Raw genomic sequence first — 23,834 nt, forward strand, 5'->3', positions numbered from 1 at the left:
ACCGCTCCTCCGTTTATATAGATCTGTCTTTGCTACTACAATTAAGATCTGTATTCATGGACACTATGAAGAGGAAGCACCAGGGCCTGTTCCCCGTCTTGAATGACGGCGGACGAGAGCCCTCAGTGACCGTGAATGAGATCTCGAGCGAGGCTCGAGAAAGAGCCATAGCCTATACGGCGAGGAGGGGTTATGATATCGTCCATTTCCTCCGGACAGTCTGGTCCATCGTGCTGCAGCAGTTCTTGGAAACCGACTTGGTCTGCTTTGTGTTTTTCGATCACTCAGGAGTGCAGGTGTGCGAGGTACCTGTCTCTCGCGAAGAGTCCATCCCGAATCTATTGGAGCGCATCGCAGAGTTACGGCCTTTGCCGAGTGCCCTCTGCGAGGAAACACGGATGAATACAGGCTTGCTGATTGGGGATACCTCTCTCGACGTCAACCCTACGGCGGTCCTCGACACTTTTAGAAGGATCCAGAAAGACAACCAGCCGGTAGGTTGTCGACTTGGTAATCCTCTGGGGTTTGCATACAATGCTAACCATATCTTCTTCTGTCTGTTCAGTGCGACTGCTTACTAGTCTTGGAGGGAGAGCCGCCCCATCGACTAGCTCTTGTAGCAACGACAACCCTACTCTCCAGTGACCAGGCCACAGCCGTTGCATCCACCGTCTCCCAGGTCATGGTAGAAATGTCGGCAGAAGACAACAGCCGCACGGTGGGGGATTTGAGTCTACTTAGCGAGCATGATCAACAATGCCTTGTACGATGGAACAATTTCCAAGCTCCTCCCACCAACACCGACGGCTCGATCCTCGACACTATCCGCGCAAAGGCGCTTTCGCAGCCAGAGGCCACGGCAATCCACTCACCAGATGTGATCATGACGTATCATGAGCTCGATACGATCAGTAACAAGCTGGCTGTTCACCTGCGTCTCCTTGGGGTTCGCCCTGACATCCTTGTGCCGTTCCTATTCCAGCGCTGTCACTGGGTCATTGTCGTACAACTGGCCGTGCTTAAGGCTGGCGGGGCATTTGTACCTCTGGAGCCTGCACATCCTAATGCCCGCCTGGCAGAGATCACCAAGCGCACCAACTGTGGATTCCTGCTCACGTCGGACGCCAATGCAGGCCGGGCAGCGCTACTGGCGGAGAAGGTTGTCTGCATCAACCACAGCTTGATGTCAAGCCTGCCCACCGACTTTACTACCTATCGGCTTGTGCCATTGTCAAGCCCGTCCAGTCCCGCCTACGTCCTCTTTACGTCTGGAAGCACGGGCCAACCAAAGGGATGCGTCGTGGATTGCAGGGCGATGGCGCAGATACCGAACCAAGCCGTCGTGCAGTCGATGGGCCTCTCCTCGTCCACCAGAGTGCTGCAATTCGCGTCCTATACCTTTGCCATATCCATTTTTGAGATCTACTATGCCCTGGGCTCGGGCGCTACGATCTGCATGCCAACGGACCACGATCGGATCAACAGCCTAGCGACAGTGATGGACGAGATGAAGATCACCTGGGCATGCATGACCCCGTCCTTGCTGCGAACACTGGACCCTGAACGCTCGCCAGCAACGTTGAAACGAGTCTTTCTTGGCGGCGAGCCCGTCGTCAAGGGCGAGTTCGAGGCTTGGGCTGCCATTGTCGACCTGGTGTACGTCTACGGCGCGAGCGAGGTTTCCGGCGCCATCGGTTTCACAGATCACCAATGCGACGGGAATGATATTGCCTATCGGGCGTTCCCCGGCATGAGGTTCTGGATTTCTGATGCTCTCGACTACCACAAGCTTGCCCCGGTGGGAGTCACAGGAGAGTTGATCCTAGAGGGCCCCGCGTTGGCTCAGAGATACCTGGACGACGTCCAGTCCACGTTGACTGCGTTCATTGACCCCCCCCTCTGGCGACAGTCCTTGGGTTTGCCAACCGTTGGCGCTGCTTCTCGCATGTACAAGACAGGCGATCTTTTCCGCTACGCGCACGATGGCAGTGTCATCCACGTGGGACGGAAGGGAACGCAGGTCAAGATCCGCGGCAAGCGACTGGACTTGGGCGAGGTCGAGTTTCATGTGAGCAAATGCTGTCCAAATGTTGCGCGCGTGATCGCAGAGACCGCGGCACCACTCGATGCGAATGGGGTCCCTGCTCTTGTCTTGTTCCTATACTACTCTGCTGATGATGCAGGTGAGAGGAACGAAGAGACGACACCACAAACGCTGTTTGCGGCCGCCTCCGAGCGGTTTCAGTCCATAGTTCAGTCGACGCAGACTAAGCTGGAACAGACCCTGCCGGATCATATGTTGCCGTCATTTTACCTGCCGCTCGCGTCTATCCCCATGACTGTCACTGGAAAAGTTGACCGTCGAGCACTCCGGGAAAGTGTTCAGAAGTGCACGCGGCGCGAGTTGGAGGCTTATCAGCCTACTGGGGTTGTTGAGCTGGTGCCGCCAGAGACGGTGCTAGAGAAGGCCCTGCATGCGGTTTTTGCTCAAGTGCTCCGAATCGACGGTGCCACGTTTGGCGTTCACCATAGTTTCATACGCCTGGGAGGAGACTCCCTAGCTGCCATGCGAGCCGTCGGTCTGTTGACGACGAAGGAGTATAACGTGACCGTGGCTGACATTCTGGGCCAGCCAACGGTCAGCAAGCTGGCCCAGTATTTGAGGAATACTGAGCGACCCCAGCGGGCTTCTGCGGCCGCATCAGCCCCCCCTCCCTTTTCTCTCCTTGCCGGCGGCCACGATGAGACCGTTGCATCCGCAGCACAGCAATGCGGGATGTCCATCTCTGCTATTGAAGACTGTTATCCCTGCACGGCATTACAACAGGGTCTCATGATATCCACCATGAGAGTACCCGGCAGGTACATCGCGCGGTGCGTTTTCGATCTCGCCCGCGGCCTCGATCTCGAACGTCTAAAAGCCGCCTGGCAACAGACAGTGGATGCAAATGTCATCCTCAGGACCAGGATCGTGAGGCGGGCTTCGGGAGACTTGATCCAAGCCGTCCTCGGCAGGCAAGTCTCGGCCATCCAGTGGCAGAGCTATCCGACTGTCGGAGCCTACAAAATGGAAGACGCTGTCATTCCCATGCAGCCGGGCGACGCCCTCGCTCGATTTGCACTAATCGGGGACACCTTCTCAGGGTGGTCACTTGGCCTGACGCTACACCATGCCATCTTCGATGCACATTCGCTGGGTCTCTTGCTCGAGCAGACCCAGCAGGCATACTATGGAGCAAACCTTGACCCCAACTTATTCAGCCCGTTCATCGAAACGGTCCAGAAGCAGGATGGAGCTTCAGAGAGAGAGTTCTGGACGGCGACGTTCGCGGATATTCATGCCCCGGTGTTCCCCTCACTCCCACACGACAGGGCGGTGCCGAGAGCATCAACCCACCTTGAGCGGACTATCCCGCTCCTCTCACGGACCGGCTCTGGCATTACATTGTCTAACGTGGCCCGCCTCGCATGGGCGATTGTCGTCTCGGCCCATACGGACTCGGAGGATGTTGTGTTCGGCGTGACAGTCAACGGGCGAGCGACAGCAACCGCGGGAGCTCAGGACATGACAGGCCCCACAATTGCAACCGTTCCCTTTCCAGTGCGCTGTCAGAAGCAAAAGAAAGTCGCAGATGTTCTTGAGGCAGTTCAGTCTCTGGCAATCAGCATGATGGCTTTTGAGCAAACGGGGCTGCAGAAGATCCGCCAGATGAGCCCGCAGGCCGCTGCCGCTTGCGACTTCCAGAGCCAGCTGATTTTCCAGCGGCCGGCCGCTCTCGATCCTAGTCATCAACATGATGCGCCGCCGATCATGGTGGGCAAAACCGCCCTCCATGGTCTAGAGGACTTTAGCGTGTTCATCGACTATGTCATCGGGTTGGTATGCACGCCGTCCGCTGGGAACGAGTCGCTGCATATCAGCGCATACTTTGACGGTGATATCCTTCCGGGGTACATGGCCGAGCGCATGATGGGTCAGTTTGCGAATGTTCTGCAGCAACTCTGTGCCGGTCAGCATGACCGTGTGGTGGGGGAGCTGGAGCTTGTCAGTGTCGAAGACAGGAAGCTTCTAACGCAATGGAATGGCGTCTGTCTTCCAGTGGAAATTTCACGTACGCTCCACGACGTGATCCTGCAGAATGCGCAAAAAGAGCCGCTGATGCCAGCTGTGTCATCCTGGGACCGGGGCCTCACTTACCGGGAGCTGGACGTGCTTTCCGCCACTATTGCTCAAACTATTATTATGCCGGCTGGTGTCAAGGAACGAGATCGAGTAGCGCTGTGTTTCGAAAAGTCCGTCTGGCCGGTGCTCAGCATGCTGGCAGTCCTTCGTGCTGGGGCCACTGCGGTCAACATCGATCCGACACTACCTCCAGCGCGCATGTCGGCGATTTTGGAGGTATCAAACCCTTCCCTTATCCTCGCGTCCTCTGAAATGGGGCCCATGATGCGAGATCTGCAGACAGGACTTCCAGTTATCGAGATCTCCCAAACGTCCGTACCCATGACTACTACCACGACGGAAGAAGCAGCGCAGATACAATGGCCAACTGTCCAGCCCAACGACGTAGCCTTTATTCTATTTACATCGGGATCGACCGGAACACCCAAAGGCATCGTCATCGAGCATCGTCATTTTACTACAGCATTCCATCACCACCGCGACGCCCTGTACGCCCATCCGGGGATGCGAGCCCTGCACTTCTGCAGCTACGCGTGGGACGTAAGCCTGCAGGAGATCTTCTTCACCTGGGTTCACGGCGGCTGTCTATGCATCCCATCCGAGGAGCAGCGCCTGTCAAATCTCGCCGGCTTCATCCGCGAACACCAAGTCAATTGGGCAATTATGACCCCCTCCGCGTCGACGATTCTCAGGCCGCAAAGTGTGCCCGGCCTGGAAACGCTCGTGCTTGCCGGCGAGCCCATCCCGGTGGAGTTGATGGAGCTGTGGTCGTCGCGGCTGCGGCTTCTGAATGGCTACGGGCCGGCCGAGGCCTTTACATGTGCCTTCAACCGCATCGAGCCTGGAAGCCATCACCCCGGACTGTTTGGCCCCATGTGCGGCGTCGTGGGCTGGGTGACGGTTCCCGATAATGCTGACCGGCTCGCTGCGTTGGGGGCCGTCGGCGAGCTGCTCATTGAGGGGCCGACTGTGACGCGTGGGTACCTCGATCTGCCGGAGCTCTCAGGGGAGGCGTTCATCGACGCCCCGGAGTGGCTCCGCAAGATTCGGCCGGGGGTAAAGCCCGGACGTCTCTTTCGCTCGGGTGACCTGGTGCGCGTTGCAGAGGGCGGATGTTTCCAGTATCTGGGGAGGAAGGACACCCAGGTTAAGGTGCGCGGGCAGCGGGTGGTCCTTACGGACGTTGAGCATCAAGTTCGGCTTCACTTTGTGGGTGCTCAGCAGGTTGTGGCGGAGGTTGTCCAGCCCCAGGGCTCGGCAGCAGTCATGCTTGTAGCGTTTGTTTACACGGCGCCTGTTCAAGGACATGAGGAGAAGACCCAGTTGCTGCTTCGGGAGCCAGACGAGAACTTTCTGCAAGCCTGTGCAGCAGCAGTTGCGCGTCTTGAAGGCGTTTTGCCTGCACATATGATCCCAACGGCCATGTGTCCCCTCTATCGGGTCCCTTACGGAGCGACCTCGAAGATTGATCGCCGCCAGCTGCGACAGGCGGCCGAACGGTTGACCCCCGAACAGTTGCAGGCATACACCACGGGAGTAGCAGACAATTGCAAAAATGTCAGCAAGGAGCCCCCTGTGTCTGCTGCCGAAAAGAAATGGCAGGCGCTCTGGGCCAGAGTCTTGGGAGTACCCACACAGCGCATTGGACGTGACGATCTTTTCTTCCGGCTTGGAGGGGATTCGCTCTCGGTGATCAGGCTCCTGGATCTGGCTGGCCAGGAAGGTCTGCCTCATCTTACGTTCCAAGACGTCCTTCAGAATCCTCGACTGAGGGAGATTGCTGCCTTGTCTGAGACCCGCGATTCGTCTCGCGGCAGCGACGACAATGACGACGGGCCTGCCCCGTTCGCCCTGGTGAAGGACGCTGACGCCCTGTTGCGCGTAGCCAGTGAGCAATGCGAGACCCCCATCGAGACGATCGAGGATATTTACCCCTGTACACCCCTTCAAGCCAATCTGATTGCTGCAACCGTCCACCAACGCGGGGCCTACGTAAGGCTGAATGCCTACACTTTGGTGCCCGACATCGATATCGAAAGATTGCAGCAGGCGTGGGCAGTCACGGCGAAGTGTAACCCCATTCTCCGAACACGCATTTTCCAGACACCAGATGGTTCCTCCTACCAAGCTGTCCTCAACTCGCCCCTCAACTGGTCACGCCACGAGACTCTAGACGATGTATTCGCCTCCCAGCCCGTTATGGGCCTGGGGACACCCCTGGCCCATCTTATGCTATCTCCAGGCCACTTGCACCTTGTAATCCACCATGCATTATACGACGGGTGGTCCCTGTCCTTGCTGGTTGCCGAGGTCGACAAGGCGTATCTTGGGCTTCCGCTCCCGCCAGCTGCCAAGTTCAACAACTTCATCGCGCATGTCGAAAGCTCCATGCAGTCAGCAGGCGCGTTCTGGAAGCAAGAGCTAAAAGACTCACCATCGGTTCATTTCCCGGCCTTGCCCTCTCTCACCCACCGGCCTCAACCGCGCATATCTATGAGCAGGATCATCGACCTGCCAGACAATCCCACCCAATCCAACGTGACGGTGGCGTCCAAGATCAAGTTGGCCTGGGCGCTGGTGAGCCGAGCCTACACAAACAACAGCGACACCGTGACTGGCTTTGTCTCCTCCGGGCGAACCGCGCCGGTTGCGGGGATTGTCAAGGTCCCTGGGCCCACCATCGCAAGTGTACCGCTGAGGATCCGCCTCAGTGCAACCCAGCGGGTATGCGAAGCCCTGGAAGCGGTGCAAGCCCAGTTCGTCAAGCAGACACAGTACGAGCATCTCGGGCTGCAGAACATCAGCCAGCAGAGCGAAGGCGGCGCAGCCGCCTGTCAGTTCCAGACTCTGATCGCTGTTGAGGCCAAGGAGCACGAAGTTCAGGGAGCTGGAGAACGGCACACGTGGTTCTGCGGCGAGAAGGTGCTGTCGGATATCAACAAGTTCAGCAGCCACGCTTTGATGCTGCAATGCCAGACCCGTCCCGGGGGCGGTGCCATCGAGGTGACGGCAACCTTTGACCCGGAGGTCCTGGCATCGGAGCAAATGCACCGGGTCCTCGCGCAGTTGGATCATTTCCTCGTGCAGATCCAGGCTGTGTCCGAGGCCAGTGCAACAACGATCGCAGACCTGGATATTCTGAGCGATGAGGATCTGCAGCAGTTGCTGCGTTGGAACGCGCTCCCTTTGCCTCCCACGCCGTGGGGATGCAACCGCTGTGTGCATGATCTGGTGCATGACGCATGTCAACGTCGCCCGGCTGCCGTGGCCATCGAGGCATGGGACGGGCAGTTTACGTATCAACAAATCGATGACCATGTTGCAGACCTAGCACACCGTATCCAAACCCTCGGCGTTGTTCGCCCGGACACCTTTGTTGGGCTGTACATTGAGAAATCCCGTTGGACCGTGGTGGCTCAGTTGGCCGTCCTCCGGGCAGGGGGAGCTTTTACCATGCTCGAACCCTCCCAGCCACTTCAGCGGCTCCGAGAACTCTGCGCGATTACCAAGCTGCCTTTGATTCTGACGACGGAGGACCAGCAAGAGGCTGTCGCTGGACTATTCAGCCTCCCAGTACTGGGCGTTGGCAACACTCTCCTTAAACAACGCCCGCTGTGCCTCGAGACCGGCTGCACGCGCGTGAAGCCGTCCAATGCCATGTATACAATTGCTACATCCGGCACGACGGGAAAGCCCAAGGTGGCAGTCATCGAGCACGGCTGCTTTATTGCCAACATCCAGCCGATAATCGACGCGGTGGGCATCAATGCCAACTCACGAGTCCTCCAGTTCGCAGGATACGGCTTCGACGCGATGCTCATTGAACACATGATCACGCTACTGGTCGGGGGCTGCATTTGCATTCCATCTGGATTCGATCGCGACAACCGTCTGGCAGAGGTCATTACAGAGATGGGAGCCAACTGGGCCATGTTGACTGCATCCGTTATCCAACTCCTCACACCAACCAACGTGCCAACCCTCACAACCCTAGTCCAAGCTGGCGAACCTATGCAGCAGGGCATTGTTGACCGCTGGGCCTCGCATGTCAGGCTGATGAATGCATACGGGCCGTCCGAGTGCACGATCCTCTCGTGTGTCCAGAATTGCATCCCGCCAGGTGCAGCGCCCTACGATATCGGCTATGCGACAGGCGGGGTGACCTGGGTCGTTGATCCGGACACACTCGACCCGGTCCCCATTGGCGCCGAAGGCGAACTGATCATCGAAGGCGACATCGTCGGCCGCGGGTACTTGAATGACCTCGAGCGCACCGCCGCCGCTTTCATCCCCTGCCCGCACTGGCTGGCCGACCTGAGGCGCTCCTCAAATGCCAATGGCACTGAACCTGGACCGGGAACCCAGCTGCACCGGGTGTATCGGACAGGCGATCTGGTCAGATATACCCCACGGGGATCCATCGCGTACATCCGCCGCAAGGACTCGCAGATCAAGCTTCGCGGGCAACGGCTCGAGCTGACGGAAGTAGAGCACCACGTCCAGCAGACCTTCCCGGGTGCTCTGCAGGTTGTGGCTGCCGTCTCTACCTTGGGTGGTACGGGCAATGCTGTTTTATTTGCATTGGTGCTCTGCGCCCCTGACGCCGCCCAGCGTTCAGCTGCGACTGACACGGATCGCACTGATATCCTACTCCCCGCGAGCAACCCCGACTTCCACAAGGCCGTCGAGACCACCGAGCTGGCTCTCGTGGAGCGCGTGCCCGCATATATGGTGCCTAGTATCTTCATCCCCCTGTCCCGCGTTCCCCGCGACAACAACGGCAAGGTCGATCGACGGCTGATCAACGCACGTCTGTCGTCCCTGTCCCGGAAGGAAGCCGATGGCTACAGCCCCAGCTCCTCGGCCGCCAGCACCATAGTTGCGCCGCAGAACAGGCTTCAACATGATATCCGGGCGATATGGGCCGGCGTGCTGGGCATGGCTGACGAGGACATTGGAATCCACAACAGCTTCTTCCGCATCGGCGGCGACTCCATCACAAGCATGCAGGTTGTTGCTCGGTGCAGGAGTGCTGGGATTGGCATTACTATGCGGGACGTTTTCAAGCATCGCACTATCTCGCAGCTGGCGTTGCATGCTACTCGTAAAGACGACGGAGAGAAAAGGGCACTCCCGAGCGAAGAGGAGGCGGATGTTGGCTTGGATCACGCGGTTAGCTTATCGCCCATTCAGCAAATGTACTTCGACTATGCTCTCGAGAATCCGAATCATTTCTCGCAGAGCGTGTTTCTGCACCTGGAAGGACCTGGTGTGGGTGGTGCTGAGTCCATGGCCCGTGCTCTGGCTGTGATTGTCGAGACTCATCCCATGCTACGGGCTCGCTTTGAGAAATCCAGCGACGGCACATGGAGACAGCGAGTCACAGGGAATGCAGATCAGAGTAACTACCGGTACTATCATCATGGTGTCACTTCGCAGGAGCAGATCACATCCATCTGCAGCGCTAGTCAACAGGCTCTGGATATCCGACACGGGCCTCTACTGATCATAGACCAGTTTGAGCGAGATGACGCAACGACGTGGCTCTTCCTTGTTGCACATCACCTGGTTATTGATCTCGTGTCATGGAGGGTGGTTCTGGCCGACCTCGAGCAGCTGCTTACTACGGGGGAACGGCCCAAGGTCCCCCCGACTTCATTCCTCCGGTGGTGTCAGTTACAAGCCGATTATGCTGCTCGGCTTTCCGCGCCGCACCAGGTAGAGGAGGACCAAGAGACTGATATCAGTGCATACTGGGGAAAAGGTGTGACCAGAAACACGCACCGAGACGTGGACAGATACGCCTTGATCCTCGACAAGCAGACGAGTGAGCTCTTGCTCACCAAGGCCAACATCGCTCTGAACACGCAGCCCGTAGAGATCGTCCAGGCCGCGCTGCTGCACTCGTTTGTACACCTCTTCCCGGACCGTCCAGCCCCCATCATCTTCTCCGAAGGCCACGGGCGCGAGCCATGGGATGCTACAATCGACATCACCAGAACAGTCGGCTGGTTCACCACTATCTGTCCAGCTCAAGTATCCCTAGATGCATCTGAGGACTTTGTCACCGCACTACGACGCACCAAGGATGCCCGTCGCAGGTCTCCCGCCAACGGATGGGAACACTTCACCGCGCGGTATCTCCATCCGCAAGGCCCAAAGACCATGAAGGGAATGGAGATTCTGTTCAACTATCAAGGCCGCTATCAGCAACTAGAGCGACCGGACGCCATGCTGAAGATTGACATGGCAAATCAATTTACCGCTGGGGATGTCGCTCCTGACATGCAGCGGTTTGCGCCTATTGAGGTATCAGCGCAGGTGGCCGATGACTGCTTGCGAGTAGAATTCCAATTTAATCGCCACATGCGGCACCAGGACCGTCTATATCAGTGGGGGCCGGTTTGTGAGCGGTCTCTGCGCCAGGCAGCTGCCCAGCTGACTGGCATGTCTGGTCATATCCAAACCGTGTCTGATTTCCCTCTCGGATCCTCCCATGTGACGTCCGACTTGCTGGATGAGACCCTGCGTACAATGCGAACGAGACTAGCTAACGGCCGTCAGCTCATTGTGCAGGACGTCTACCCCTGTACCCCGATCCAACAGGGGATGCTCATGGGATACACCCGCACACCATGGCATTACGAACAGGTTCTCACCTGGAGGGTTGTCGGTGCCTCGCTGAGGGACGTAGCCCGACTGCAGGCAGCGTGGCAGCACGTTGTGAATGCACACCCCGCCCTTCGCACTGTCTTTTTGCAGACCTCCGACGGCCACATCGAGCAGCTGGTCTTGCAAGATTACACTCCTGTGGTTCGGATTCACCAGGACAGCAGCCATCAATCTCACGCACCCGAGCCCGAGCCAGTTTCACTGGATGCGCTCAAACCGCTACATGAGCTGCATGTCCACACCTCGTCAACCTCAGGAGACGTCGTGCTCCGACTCCATATTAACCATGCGCTCGTGGACGGAACGTCGACGAAAATCCTCCGGCGGGACCTTGTCTGCGCTTACGAGGGACAGCCGCTGCCGACAATGATGCTTGAATCACAATCCTATCGCGACTACGTCGAGTACATGCTCACCCAGGCCGCCAGTCTCAAGTCACATCAGTACTGGCAATCCCATCTGCAGGGAGCCCTTCCGTGCCTCGTACCCTCTCTCCAAGGCCACGACGGCAGCAACGATCTTCCACAGAGTGTCAGTACTATCAGATCCTTCACCATGGAGCTAGGACCAACCGAGGCCCTGGATACCTTCTGTGAAGTCCATGAACTGGCACTGACCGTATTGTTCCATGTCGCCTGGGCCCTTGTGGTCAAGCAGTATACGGCATCTGAAGACGTTTGTTTCGGCTACATCGCGTCTGCACGGCACGCGCCTGTGCAGGGTATTGATGATATGGTTGGCCCACTTATCAACATGCTGGTTGGCCGCATCGATATGCCGGCTGGCATGACCCTGTTATCGGTGCTGCAGCAGTATAACAGAACATATCTGCATAGCCTGGAGCATCAGCATCAGCCTCTCGCGGAGGCTTTGAATGCCATTGGGTCGACCTCGGGCGAGCTTTTTAACACCTTGCTTACAGTCCAGTACCAGCAAGACCCCCGGAAGGATGCAGCTGGGGATCCGTCAGGCATAGTCCTGCTCGACGAGGATATGGAGGATAAATCAGAGGTGAGAGTTTCCCATGTTTGGCGCCCCAACCTGTTGCAGTGCACACGAGTTGACATATCGAAAAATAAAAAAATAAACAGTACCCTGTCACACTCAATGTCGCAGTCTTTCCGGACCGTGTTGAGCTGCTCTTCTCCCATCACACGGCGCACATGAGTGATTGGTATGCAGCCCGTATGGCCCGATGCTTCCGGCACGCTCTCGCCGAGGTCCTCACGCACCCTTCTCTGCCTGTTGGCGAGATTCAGGTTGTTGATGACAGTCAGCGGCAACAAATCCTGCAGCGGAACGAGCCACTTGCCGACCCGGTCAATACCTGCGTGCATCATATCATCCATCAACGATGCCTTGATTTCCCAGCCTCAGCGGCCGTCTGCTCCTGGGACGGGGAATTCACCTACGAAGAATTGGACACGGTATCGTCGGCGTTGGCAGAGGAGCTCATCGATTATAGCATCGGCGTGGACATGACGATTCCAGTTCTGCTGGAAAAGTCTCGATGGGTGCCGGTCGCGGTCCTTGGTATCCTCAAGACCGGCGCATCCTTTGTGCTAATGGACGCTTCGCACCCTGAAGCCAGACTACGCGGTCTATGTGAGGACGTTCAGGCGCCACTGATCCTGGCGTCACGGGGGACCTTCTCCAAGGCATCGAACCTCGCACCCCATGTCGTTTGTCTTGGTGAGCGACTGCTCGGGGAGATAGCATGCCCCCATCCGGCTCGGTGGTCCCGTGTCCCAGTCTGTGCAAGCAACGCGGCCTACACGGTGTTTACCTCGGGCTCAACAGGGAAGCCCAAGGGCGCAATTTTGGATCACTCATGTCTAGCGACGGCGGCAAAGCATTTGCAGTCTTGCATGTACATGAACTCTGCGTCACGGGTTCTACAGTTCTCCTCGCACGCGTGGGACATTGCCGTAGCAGATATTGTACTGACACTGCTTGCCGGCGGATGTGTCTGCATCCCTTCGGAAGAGGAACGCACCGGCGACATTGCGGCAGCCGCCAACCGGATGAGAGTCAATTGGGCCATCCTTACCCCTACAGTGTCACGGCTGGTCAAGCCTGGGGCCCTCAAGCACCTGCAGACTCTGGTCCTTGCGGGAGAGCCCTTGTCACCATCGGACCTGGCCATCTGGCACGATAAAGTCCGGCTCATTTCAGCCTATGGCCCGGCCGAGTGCTGTCCCATCAGTACAGTTTCCGAACCCCTGACCGCGTCCAGCAATCCTCGAGATATTGGACGACCCCCAGCTAATGTGGCATGGATTGTGGACCGGGATAACCACGCCCGCTTAGTCCCCGAGGGCGTTGTAGGCGAACTACTTTTGGAAGGACCGACTGTTGGTCGTGGGTATGTGAACAATGCCCAACAGACTGCCGCCGCGTTTATCGATCCTCCGCTGTGGCTGCGGGGTCTACGACACGGCCAGTCTTCCACGCGGTTGTACAAGACCGGTGATCTTGCTCGTTTTACCCCGGACGGGCGTCTCATCTTTGTTGGACGCAAGGACAACCAGATCAAGATCCGTGGGCAGCGGCTTGAACTAGGTGAGGTCGAGGCTCAGGCCGGCATTGCCTTCTTGAACAGGGACGTGACAGTGGAGCTTGTAGGGCAGGCAGACGATGCATTCCTGGTGGCATTTGTGCACCCGATGGCGGATGACCACGAATCACCAGCAGCTGGTACCGGGAGTTTGCTGCGGCAACCGCACTCCCAGCAGTTTCAAGAGTCTGTCCGGGCAGCCATCTCCACTCTCCGCGAAGCCCTGCCATCGTACATGGTTCCTACAGCCTTCTTGCCCTTGGCCTGGGTGCCTAAATCGCCCACAGGCAAGACAGACCGCAAAAGGCTGATTGAGCTGGCCGCTTCCCTGTCGCAGAGTGAGCTCGACGTCTACAGCGGCACCAATGCTACACGGCGTACGCCTTCGACACCCCTGGAGGCTCAACTGCAGGACCTCGTAGCTCGGGTGTTGAAAAGGTCGCCGGGCAGCATCGCATTAGATGAAGACCTGTTCCACATTGGACTCGACTCACTCAGGGCCATGACATTGGCGTCCTTGGCCGCAAAGGAGGGCCTGAAGCTTCTCGCTCTCACCATCTTCCAACATCCGCGACTCTCTCAGTTGGCGGCTGTGCTTGAAGAGGGCGCCAGAGCAGCAGCAGTCTCGTCGACGACCTCGTCGAGCCCGCAATCAACCCCCAACCCGCTCCTGGACTCGGTCGATGACCTCTGCACCAAGTGGAAGATCGATCGCAGCCAGGTCGCGGATGTTCTGCCCACCACCTTTTACCAACGCGGGTCCCTTGACTGTCAGCACTTGGCGCACATGGTCTTGACCTTTTCACAGCCGGTGGATGTGGCCCGATTGCAGAGTGTCGTTGTCGCTGCGATCCGCCACTACGACATCCTTCGGACCGTCTTTGTCCCCTTTGAGAATACCACCGTTCAACTCATCCTGCACAAGATGAGTCTGCCCACCGTGGAAATCCAGACAGACAAAGACCTGCAATCGACGGTGCAGTCCATTTGCCAACAAGATATCCAGACCCCCATCCCACCGGGCCATCCCGTGACTCGACTGTTCTTCGTCATCTCCAGAAAACAAGACGACAACCACCTTGCCATGATTTTGAGACTCCACCATGCCCAGTACGACGGGGTCTCCATCCGGCGCATCCACAACTACATCACCGCCGCCTACGAAGAACCCACCCACCCCCCGCTCACCACGGCCGGCTACGCTGACTTCCTCAACGCCCGCAGACATCACCAGCACGCCTCAACATTCCAGTTCTGGCGAGACCTGCTCCACGGCTCGACCATGACCTGCCTCGCGTCAGGAGGGGGCCATATCTCCACTACGACCCATCGCCACCGCATGGACCTCCTCGTCACGAGCGCGCGCGAGATCCCCAGACCCCGTCTCCAGCCGGGCCTCACAATGGCCACATACCTCAAAGCCGCATGGGCGCTCGTCCTCGCCGCGCAAACGCACACCCACGATCTCGTCTTCGCCCAGCTCGTCAGCGGGCGCAACCTGCCCGTGCCGGACATCGATCGCATCGTAGGCCCCTGCATCAACTATATCCCCGTGCGCGTCACCCTGCAACCCACCTGGACCTGCAGCGAGCTCCTGCGCAACGTGCAAGCGCAGCATATCCGCACAATGGCACACGACGCGGTCGACTTTGATGAGCTCGTCGCCCGGAGCACCGCGTGGCCGGCCGGCACGGAGATCGGAACGGGCGTCCACTTCCTGCACGGCGACCGGTTCTGGGACGAGGTCCGCACGGTGGCCGGGGTGGAGTGTCGGAGCCAGCATGTTGATTTCAAGCTCCTGCAGACGTATCCCATGCTCACTTGCACTGGGAGTCCCGATGCAGAGGAAGCGACGGGGCGGTCGGTGCTAGGCGTGGCGCTGACCAGCGCTGTCTTTGGGCAGGAGGTTGCGGATCGCGTTTTTGAGGTCTTTTTGGGCATGCTAGATTACTTGACCACGACCCCGGAGAAGTTGGTTGCGGAGGTGATATAGCCTGATTCCTTTGGTTCTAGAGGGTAAGAAATAATGCTCGAACCGAATGCAACTCTAATTATTATTATTCTTTATCCATGATACTCTACTTTGACTTCTTATAATCGTAGTATATATACTCGGCTTATCTTATAAGAAATACCTAAACATAAACTAAGTAAGGTTGACTAGTTCTTAAAGTAGTGATTCATAGCATGGAAAGGCCATAGTTTCTAGCGCAAAAGCCATGCATAACTATATCCTTTCTATTATCACCCAGACTTACTCTGTAGGTAGTCCACGCTTCTCTTTCTAGTCAGTTAACCGATAGATACTCATATATAGATGGTGCCTATGGTGAAGTCGAGTCGGCGATGTAACATTCTGGGGTAGCATTGTATGGATGTAGATTCATTGATCTATACTACAGTCTGATTACTCTAAATACACTTGATGATCCTATGTACCAAATTGTGGATCAAATGAAACAAACGATCAACCCGACGCATTCAAATCGCTAGCAAACCATGAATGCAACAAGCCCGGGTATACGCGCGCTAGAACAAGCAGCAACAATAAACCGAAATCAGATGCCGAGATAAATCTTGCAAGGAATCATTCTTTTCAATCAAGCACGAGTCGGACGTGTCGCCGTCATATACTAGGTTAGACCCTGGCACCCATGGCGTTGGCGGCCTGCTGCAACACACGAGGCCAGCGCGAGATAAACTCGACATCGTCCAAAGCCCCCTTGCCCTGGTTACGCACATACTGCGTGCTTGGGTCAATGCGAGGCTCATAGTCCCAGACGGTTGGAGTGCCCTGGATCAGAGCCGAGTACACCAGACGACGCCGGCGCTGCGACCGCAGCACGTCCTCCCGGATCGCCTTCAGATCCCAGCGGGCGTGCACTTCCTCGGTGAAGTGCGCCAACAGCGTGGCCGGATCCGTGGTCGCAGGCAGCCCAGCGGGAAACTTGGCGGGACTGGGGGTGCGTGGAGGAGTCGGGAACGGGAAGGATGAATTGGCACGCTGGGGTACCGGCGACACACGAGGAGTTCCCGACGGTGTGTCAGCCGGGGTAGGTAGCGCTGTAGACTTGACCTGATCAGGCACGACACTCTTGACGGCAAAGGATTGCGACGGTTCCGCAAGTCCCGCGACCAAGTTCACCCGTTCCTCGGGGTCGTTCTCGAGGTCATAAAGCATGGGGGGATCGATCAGCGAATAGACAAACTTCCACCGGCCGCGACGGATCATCACCGTGGGGGACTGAGTGCCCTCGGCCATGTACTCGCCCAGCACCGTGTCGGTCTTGACCCCCTCCTCGCCAGTGAGATACGGCATCAGCGACACACCGTCCAGCGGAAGCTCCTTGACCAGCGGCGCTCCACCCATTGCGGCAAAGGTAGGCAACAGATCCATAGTCGAGACGTTCTCCGAAACGCGCTTAGGAGCAAAGCGGTTGGGGGCATGCACGATCATGGGCACACGCGCCGAGTTCTCGTACCAGACCATCTTGTACCACAAGCCTCGCTCACCCAGCATGTCGCCATGATCTCCGGTGAAGACGACAATGGTGTCGTCGCGCAGACCGCAGTTCTCCAACACCTTCAGCAGCTTCCCGACATTGGTGTCGACGTAGGTGCAGGCGGCGTAGTAGGCGCGGCGCGCAGCCTTGATGCGCTCCTCGGGTATCTCCTTGCCCCACAAGTCAATGCACTTGAGGACCCGCTGCGAGTGGGGATCTTGCTGGTCCTGGGGAATCGCGGGAGTCTTGGGCAACGGAATGTCGACGTCTTCGTACATATCCCAGAATTCCTTGGTCATCGCGTAAGGATCATGCGGATGGGTCATGGAGACCGTCAAGCAGAAGGGCTGGTCGGTACGGTGGCGGACATGATCATAAAGATACTGCGTAGACTTGTAGATGACTTCTTCGTCATAGTCGAGCTGGTTGGTGCGCACAACGGGACCTGCCTCCATCACAGACGACATATTGTGATACCAGTCCGGACGGATATCCTGTTTCAATTAGTATTGTGGACTACGAGCACGACACAAAGTAACTCACCGGCTCGTCCCAATTGACGGACCAACCATAGTCCCCGGGGTAGATGTCGCTGGTCAGTCGCTGCTCATAGCCATGCAGCTGATCCGGTCCACAAAAGTGCATTTTACCAGCCAGAGCGGTATGATAGCCTTCGCGGCGCAAATAATGGGCATATGTGGGGATGTCGGCGGGCAAGTCTGACGCGTTGTCGTAGGCGCCAATCTTGGACGGGAGCTGACCGGTCACCATGACGAAGCGCGAGGGAGCACACAGCGGGGAGTTGCAGTATGCGGAATCAAACACCACGCCTTCCCGAGCCAGGCGGTCCAAATTGGGAGTCTTAATAGGAGAGTTTTTGTCATGGAAGGCCAGAAGGGGAGCGGCCATCTGGTCCGCCATAATGTAGAGGATGTTGGGCTTCTTGGCCGCCATGGTGGTGTCGTTGTCGTCGTCGTCGTCACAATCACTAAGAAGGATAGTGGTCTAGACAGACTAGACGAGACTTGAAGGATGAATTATTCTAGAGTCAAGATATACACAGGAATCACCAGGACAGAAAGGGGAGTGGGAAGAAGGGAGAAAACCCGGGGATGGAGGGAAGAGGAGAGGACAAAGACGAAGAGGAAAAGGAACGGGAAAGATGGATAGATATAGGGAAACGAGTCCAATGGTCCGGCGAGCAAGTGGAGCAAAAGATGACAATCAACAATCAAACAATTTATTTACTGACAAAGATATGGAGTGAAGAGGAAGCAGATGAGAGAAACAAATGGAAGAAAAAAAAGCAAAAGGGAAAAAAGAAAAAAACAGAGAGCCCCGAAAAGGCAGGAAAAAAAGCAAATGAAGGGATTAAGCAGTAGGAGACTTCCCCGTTAATTGTTAGATTGCATATCCCCGTGAATTGTGTCACTTGGTGTCCAATCCCAGAGCAGCGTTTATAGTAATTCTGATAAAGTTGCCGGACTAGCTGGAGTCTTCTCCGCACTAGTAATTAATACACAGCATTACAGCACACTAACTGCCACTAGAACATCTACAGAGATAATAGCCCCTAGGATACAAGATGGAGGGTAGGAGAGTAGATAGAGATACATCATTCACAAACCCTGTCGCAAGATGAAACCTGAATTTGTCAAGGCTGAGCGCTGGAGGAATTTCACCGCCAGTCCGCAGCAATAGAACCATCGGCGGGGACGATGGTGTGATATCCGCTGCTTCTGACTCGAGCGTTCGGGGGTTGGTTCCAGTGTCAGATTCCGGGCTTCCAGTCCTCTGGCGTCTCAAGGAGTCTCCTGAAGATCATTTGGGCTCTATGATGCTCTATGTCCTTTCTCCATGTTCATTCCTCGCAAAACAAGGTCTCTTGTGATGGATCAATCTCTTCTCAAAGGAATCGATGCGTTGTTCATGGGAGTCATATAGGTCGCGTGAGTCTCGAGTGAATGGACTCGATTACCCAGCATAGAAAAGGATTCCGGAAAACCAATGATCGTCACTACCAGTGATAAGATGACTAACTAGGTCTTGTATGATTTGCCACGCAAGCACTATCACATTTATTCCCAAGAATGTTTCTCAGGTTGGGATAATCTTGCGTCTTACATACCTGATATCCTGGTTTATAACTCATTTCTGACTCTCATAGTCACTTCCGAAAGCTCCCATTGAGGGTCTGTTTTTGAGTGGACTATCTACTACTCGAGAGCAAACCATCTTCTGAGCTAGAACCCGCCTCTTAAGGGAATTAACCTACAAGAGTATAGCGGCCATTTGTGTTTCTAGGCTAAACCAGAAGCAAAATTTGATTGGTCGTGTGATATAGTGATTGCCGGATCCCGATGGACCCACTTGCTTATCACACGAGCAGCACTTCTCAATTCGGAGGTCAGCTGATAACCTGTTACAAGTATATTACACTGATACACCATTGATACACTTCTACCGAAGTCTCCAAGGTTTCCGTCTCCAAAGAACATCAATGATCGACTGACAAGACAACTAGACAGGTAGACAGTGGAAATCAAAAACCAATACACGCAGGCTTCCATCCCATACCGCATTCTACCTAGCTTCCATGGCGAAAGTCAAATCTCACAGTACATCCAGGCAGCCTTACGTACCATCACCCACTCCGGGGGCCCGACAGAATTCCCCATCCGGAGCAACAATGGCATCATCGTCCCCGTCCTCCTATCACACGCGCCTCTCCGCGGCTTCTCCTGAAGATCGTTGTTTCACGGATATGCAAGGTTTCTGGAAGATCTACGGAACGGGTTTCTTTTCTTTTTTTCGGACTCCGATCCGCTTTTGCGGGGACAATAGTACAAATTCTTTTCTAGAGCTAGTACTACCCATAATACGGAGTATGGGGTAGTTATGACATAGACCAGAACACGCAGCCCACTCTTTGAGGTAGCAAATACCAAATAATACTCGCCCCGGAACTCAGCGAATGCACTCTCAGCAGGAGTAAACGTGCCCGTCATCCCTTGGGCCTTGGACAATGGCGAGTAGTCCATATGAGCAATCTTTTCACCCGAGCACGCAATCGACAATCCACGCTGACGTAGTCCGTTTGCGTTGCGTTTGCATCGGCGATCTGACTACGGGGTAGAGCGACACCTTTCCCAGCGGGGTCGATGGCGACTGCGATGTACGTAAGACGCTGAGAATGTTTCATGTCCTTGTAGCTTGTTCTCGAATCTATTACGCTACTACTCCTTCAAGACAGCATCAAGCTTGGCGTTGAGGGCAGTACTTGCATTCTGCCAAGATGAGCGGAATGCTTGCTGTACAACCTTGAGGTCTTGGCATAGGACTACTCAGTGAGGAACCTGGACTGTATTGAATAGGACTTGTCATGCTGGGCTGCAATGCAAGGGATATGGATTAGATTAGTGTTGTACCGCTGGAGATGGTCCGATGACTGATGTCCATGTCGAGGAACCGCTTGCGAGCTGAACCGAGACTCAATTGAGGGATCGCTAACCAGCAAGACCGATGAGGACCTCAGTTTAGCTCTCATTGGACTACATACCTTACATCTCTACTTCTCATTATAGTGGACGAGCACCAACGGAAAACTGCAAACCAGTCGCCGACTTGAGACAACACTACAACAGTGAAGAATGCGCTATATTTGTTCATGTACTAAGAGCTGATAATGGACTGCATGCAGTTGAACGCTAATCAAAATATACTTATTCAATGCGGTTCAGAGAAATTAAGGGCGCGGTGAACATGTTACAAGCTTATTGCTGCAGGGAAGCGCCTGCAGGCTGACTATAGACTGTATGGTGTCAGATCAATCGATCTTGATCGAACTGTATCGCGGTCAGCCCATTCTAATATACTCAAAGGGCCATCCTACCTGTAGATACGCCGGATGAAGGCATATGCCGTCAGGAATCCAACGGTCCCTGTCAGCAAGCCGTACACCGCACAAGCCAGGAAACTGTAGCTGAAGAAGAGCAGGCTCGATACAAAGCCGGTGATGTGGAGATGGAAGAAGTAGTACCAAACACAGTAAGCAAACACCCAGAAGGCACTGCTTCCACCTGTCAGGAAGCTCTGCCACCACCAGTGATAATTCTACTGTGGTTAGTCTTCAATACACAAAAATAAAGGCGGACACTTACCTCAGCACAAAGCTGGCTGTGCGTTGCGATGATGGTCACTTCGCTCACCGTGATAATCACAATCGTCGATACAGCGCTCAGGAAGCCGAAAACATAGTAATAGCCACTCTTGTCCTGCCACAAATTCTTGAACACAAAGAGTAGTTCGATGAACAAGACAGCAAATGGAGGTAACCCGGTGAGGGCAGCTCCCGAAATGCTATGCAAATACCACGGTTGAGGCGGAATCTGGCGCGCGATCGAGTTCGTCTTGGTCGGATGTTCCCACGGTCTGGCCCGCACGAAGCCGTACCAGCTGCCAAGGTATACCAGAGGAACTTGGATGAGAAGCCATAACGCAAGCATGCCGACCAATGTGCCGAAAGGAATGGCAGTACTCGATGCTTGTGCCCAGACAAATAGATTCAGTATGAAGATGAGGCAAAAGATCAGCCCGGGGAAGAAAAGAGCAGTCTATGCGATTGTCAGTCAGAGTCAAAAGGAAACAGCAGATCAACTTACGATGAGCGTATTCTTTCGCCAATGGACACCTCCGAAAGTCTTGTACAATCTCCCAGAGAAATATCCGGAGAAAAGGCCTGCAAAGACGAACAAACCCATGCCCACACTAACAAATCCACCTCGGAAACTGGGATTTAAGACACCCAAGCAACTGAGGATCAACAGCCCAGAGACCATGAAGAAGAGCTGCATGCCTGAGCCCACCAATGGCGCTAGCAGACCGCTATACTCGGGCACCCGGAAAACGTCTCCATGGAGGAGCTTCCATCCGCTCACATCTTCCAGAGCTTCGTCATCAGACGATCCGTCGGCATCCCGCTCAACATCCATGCCTTGATCTAGGAGGCTTTCTCCTTTCTTCTCGGTTGACTTGGAACGTAATTTGATCTTACCGTCCTCCATAGCGCCGTCTCCGCGACCCTTGATATCTCCTTGCACCGTCCGACCCCAGATCACATAGACCGCCACACCGAGGACACCCGATATGATCAAAGAGTTTAAAACCGCCAGCCAATGTGTCATCGAACTTTCGCCTTGATTACTGAAGTAAAGGTCCCAGCGGTTCGACCACTCGATACCAGGCTCTTCTTTGAAGTAGACCGAGTAACTGTATGGGATCTTCAGCTTGGCACCATCGTCTATTTCATCATCCTCCTTGGGAAGATACGACGATTCAGGATACATCTCCTTCAGCCTCGACAGATTAGGAGGAATGTATAGTTCCAGGCCCTCGTGTTTGCCATGCACTTGTCTCGGACATCCGTCTTCCTCGTAATCGCTGGCCTTGATGCTCTTCGGATAGATCTCAAAACCGACCACCACCTTGCCTCCTTCTGGAGCACTCCGCCAGCGAATGACTATATTGAAATGATTGTTGATGAAGAAACGTGGTTTGCCGGTGCCAGGTGAAAAGTCCAGGTCCCCAATCTTGAATCCGGTGGCATAGTATTTGCGGCTACGGTCGACGGTGACGAAACTCGTTGCTCCAGGCAAATTGTCCGCAATCCATTCCGCCACATATCCTTCCCTGATGAGTTGCCGGCCCCATTTTACGTCTTTCCGTCCCACCTCCACTGTACAGAGTTTCTGGCATTCCACATTCCTGCCCATATGAAGCTCGAAATCGGAGGTCATGATGCGATCGCCGCGGAGGATCTCTCCCAAGTTGAGCGAGACACTCTTTCCTGAGCCGAACGGCGAGCCACCATGACTCTGCCCACTTGGCGGACACACGAACGGAAGATCAAAGTAGGCATACTGTAGCTGCGTGTGGTCCGAAAAGATCTTGTTGACGAGGAGGGGAATGGGTTCGTCGTCATTATAGCGCGTGACAGAGTAACCTACGGAGTAAGACGGGGCATAAGCTCAAGTACAAAGAAACTTCGGTCAATGGCAAGCCTACCTGGTATGTAGAACGCGCAAGCGTGGGAGACGAATAAGAGCCATATTGTCCATTGGCGCGGACAAAACACCGATCGAAGTTTCATCCTCTACGCAGCGGCAAGACGACCCTCTCCAAGGCGAAATCGACAGCTAGATATCACACAAACACGCGGGGGTAATCGATTGAATGATATCGGTCGTGCGGGACAAGTCCGAAGGTTGAAAAGCGCAGGTGGGCAAGCCGGCCGCCCTTGACGCACTCCGAATCCAGCAACAAGCTTTGTCGAAGGGTAGACCAAACAGTATATATTCTGTCTCAATATGTGCAGTCTCTGATGGGCGTATCGCAACGGAAAACAAAATATGGACGATGGGAAGAAGAAGGTGATTGTCAATGTGAGAGACGTGGCACCGAGTGGTCGGAATGCCACTGAGTAGCGACGGGAATTGCGCGATTTCACAGTCCAGCTTATTATAACGAATGGAATGGCCGATAACGCCTTGCGCAAGAAAGATCAAGCATGAGGACGGGGAAGGGATGACTCGATTGTTGGAGAAAAAGTAACAATAACAACAAGCTAATTACAGATAAGGCCAGAACATGGGAGTAGAAGAGCCTATTGTAAGGGACAATCGGGCCATCCATAATAGGCTTAGCTTCCATTCTTCAAGCGGATATCTACTTCTACTTCTACTCATAAAGAAATAACGGAGGAGAATGCTGAATAATCGGCTTCATGAGAGATTATGACCATACACAAACAAATCAGAAAGTCTATCGTGTCTACCGTCTTATCTGGGAACTGAAGTTGAAAGGTTACACTAAGCTGTCCAAACGGTCGCCTATCAGGCTATTTCACATTTGAGGAAACTAA

The 23,834-nt window shown here is 55.2% G+C and overlaps 2 protein-coding genes across 2 annotated transcripts; one reads left to right on the forward strand and one right to left on the reverse strand.

Moving 5' to 3' along the window:
- Window positions 1-56: 56 nt before the first annotated feature.
- Window positions 57-15,405, forward strand: ALT_0154 (non-ribosomal peptide synthetase; the record flags this gene model as incomplete). The annotated part of the gene is made up of 23 exons (XM_089598928.1): window positions 57-494; window positions 566-3,876; window positions 3,922-4,045; window positions 4,139-4,399; window positions 4,463-4,671; window positions 4,729-5,239; window positions 5,306-5,335; window positions 5,405-6,071; window positions 6,135-6,175; window positions 6,230-6,576; window positions 6,685-6,907; window positions 6,959-7,105; window positions 7,160-7,609; window positions 7,655-7,756; window positions 7,808-8,026; window positions 8,084-8,230; window positions 8,288-8,578; window positions 8,633-8,738; window positions 8,802-9,193; window positions 9,251-9,355; window positions 9,425-10,492; window positions 10,562-11,866; window positions 11,947-15,405. The coding sequence occupies 23 exons, from the start codon at window positions 57-59 to the stop codon at window positions 15,403-15,405; spliced, it is 13,953 nt and encodes a 4,650-aa protein (XP_089456592.1).
- A 645-nt stretch (window positions 15,406-16,050) lies between these two features.
- On the reverse strand, window positions 16,051-23,063 carry ALT_0155 (choline-sulfatase; the record flags this gene model as incomplete). Its single annotated transcript, XM_089598929.1, has 6 exons — window positions 16,051-17,409; window positions 17,459-17,903; window positions 20,808-21,028; window positions 21,076-21,528; window positions 21,577-22,916; window positions 22,979-23,063. The coding sequence occupies 6 exons, from the start codon at window positions 23,061-23,063 to the stop codon at window positions 16,051-16,053; spliced, it is 3,903 nt and encodes a 1,300-aa protein (XP_089456593.1).
- Between the last annotated feature and the right edge of the window lie 771 nt (window positions 23,064-23,834).

Source organism: Aspergillus lentulus, assembly GCF_001445615.1.
Source record: "Aspergillus lentulus DNA, contig: Alt01, strain: IFM 54703, whole genome shotgun sequence".
Lineage (NCBI taxonomy): Eukaryota > Fungi > Ascomycota > Eurotiomycetes > Eurotiales > Aspergillaceae > Aspergillus > Aspergillus lentulus.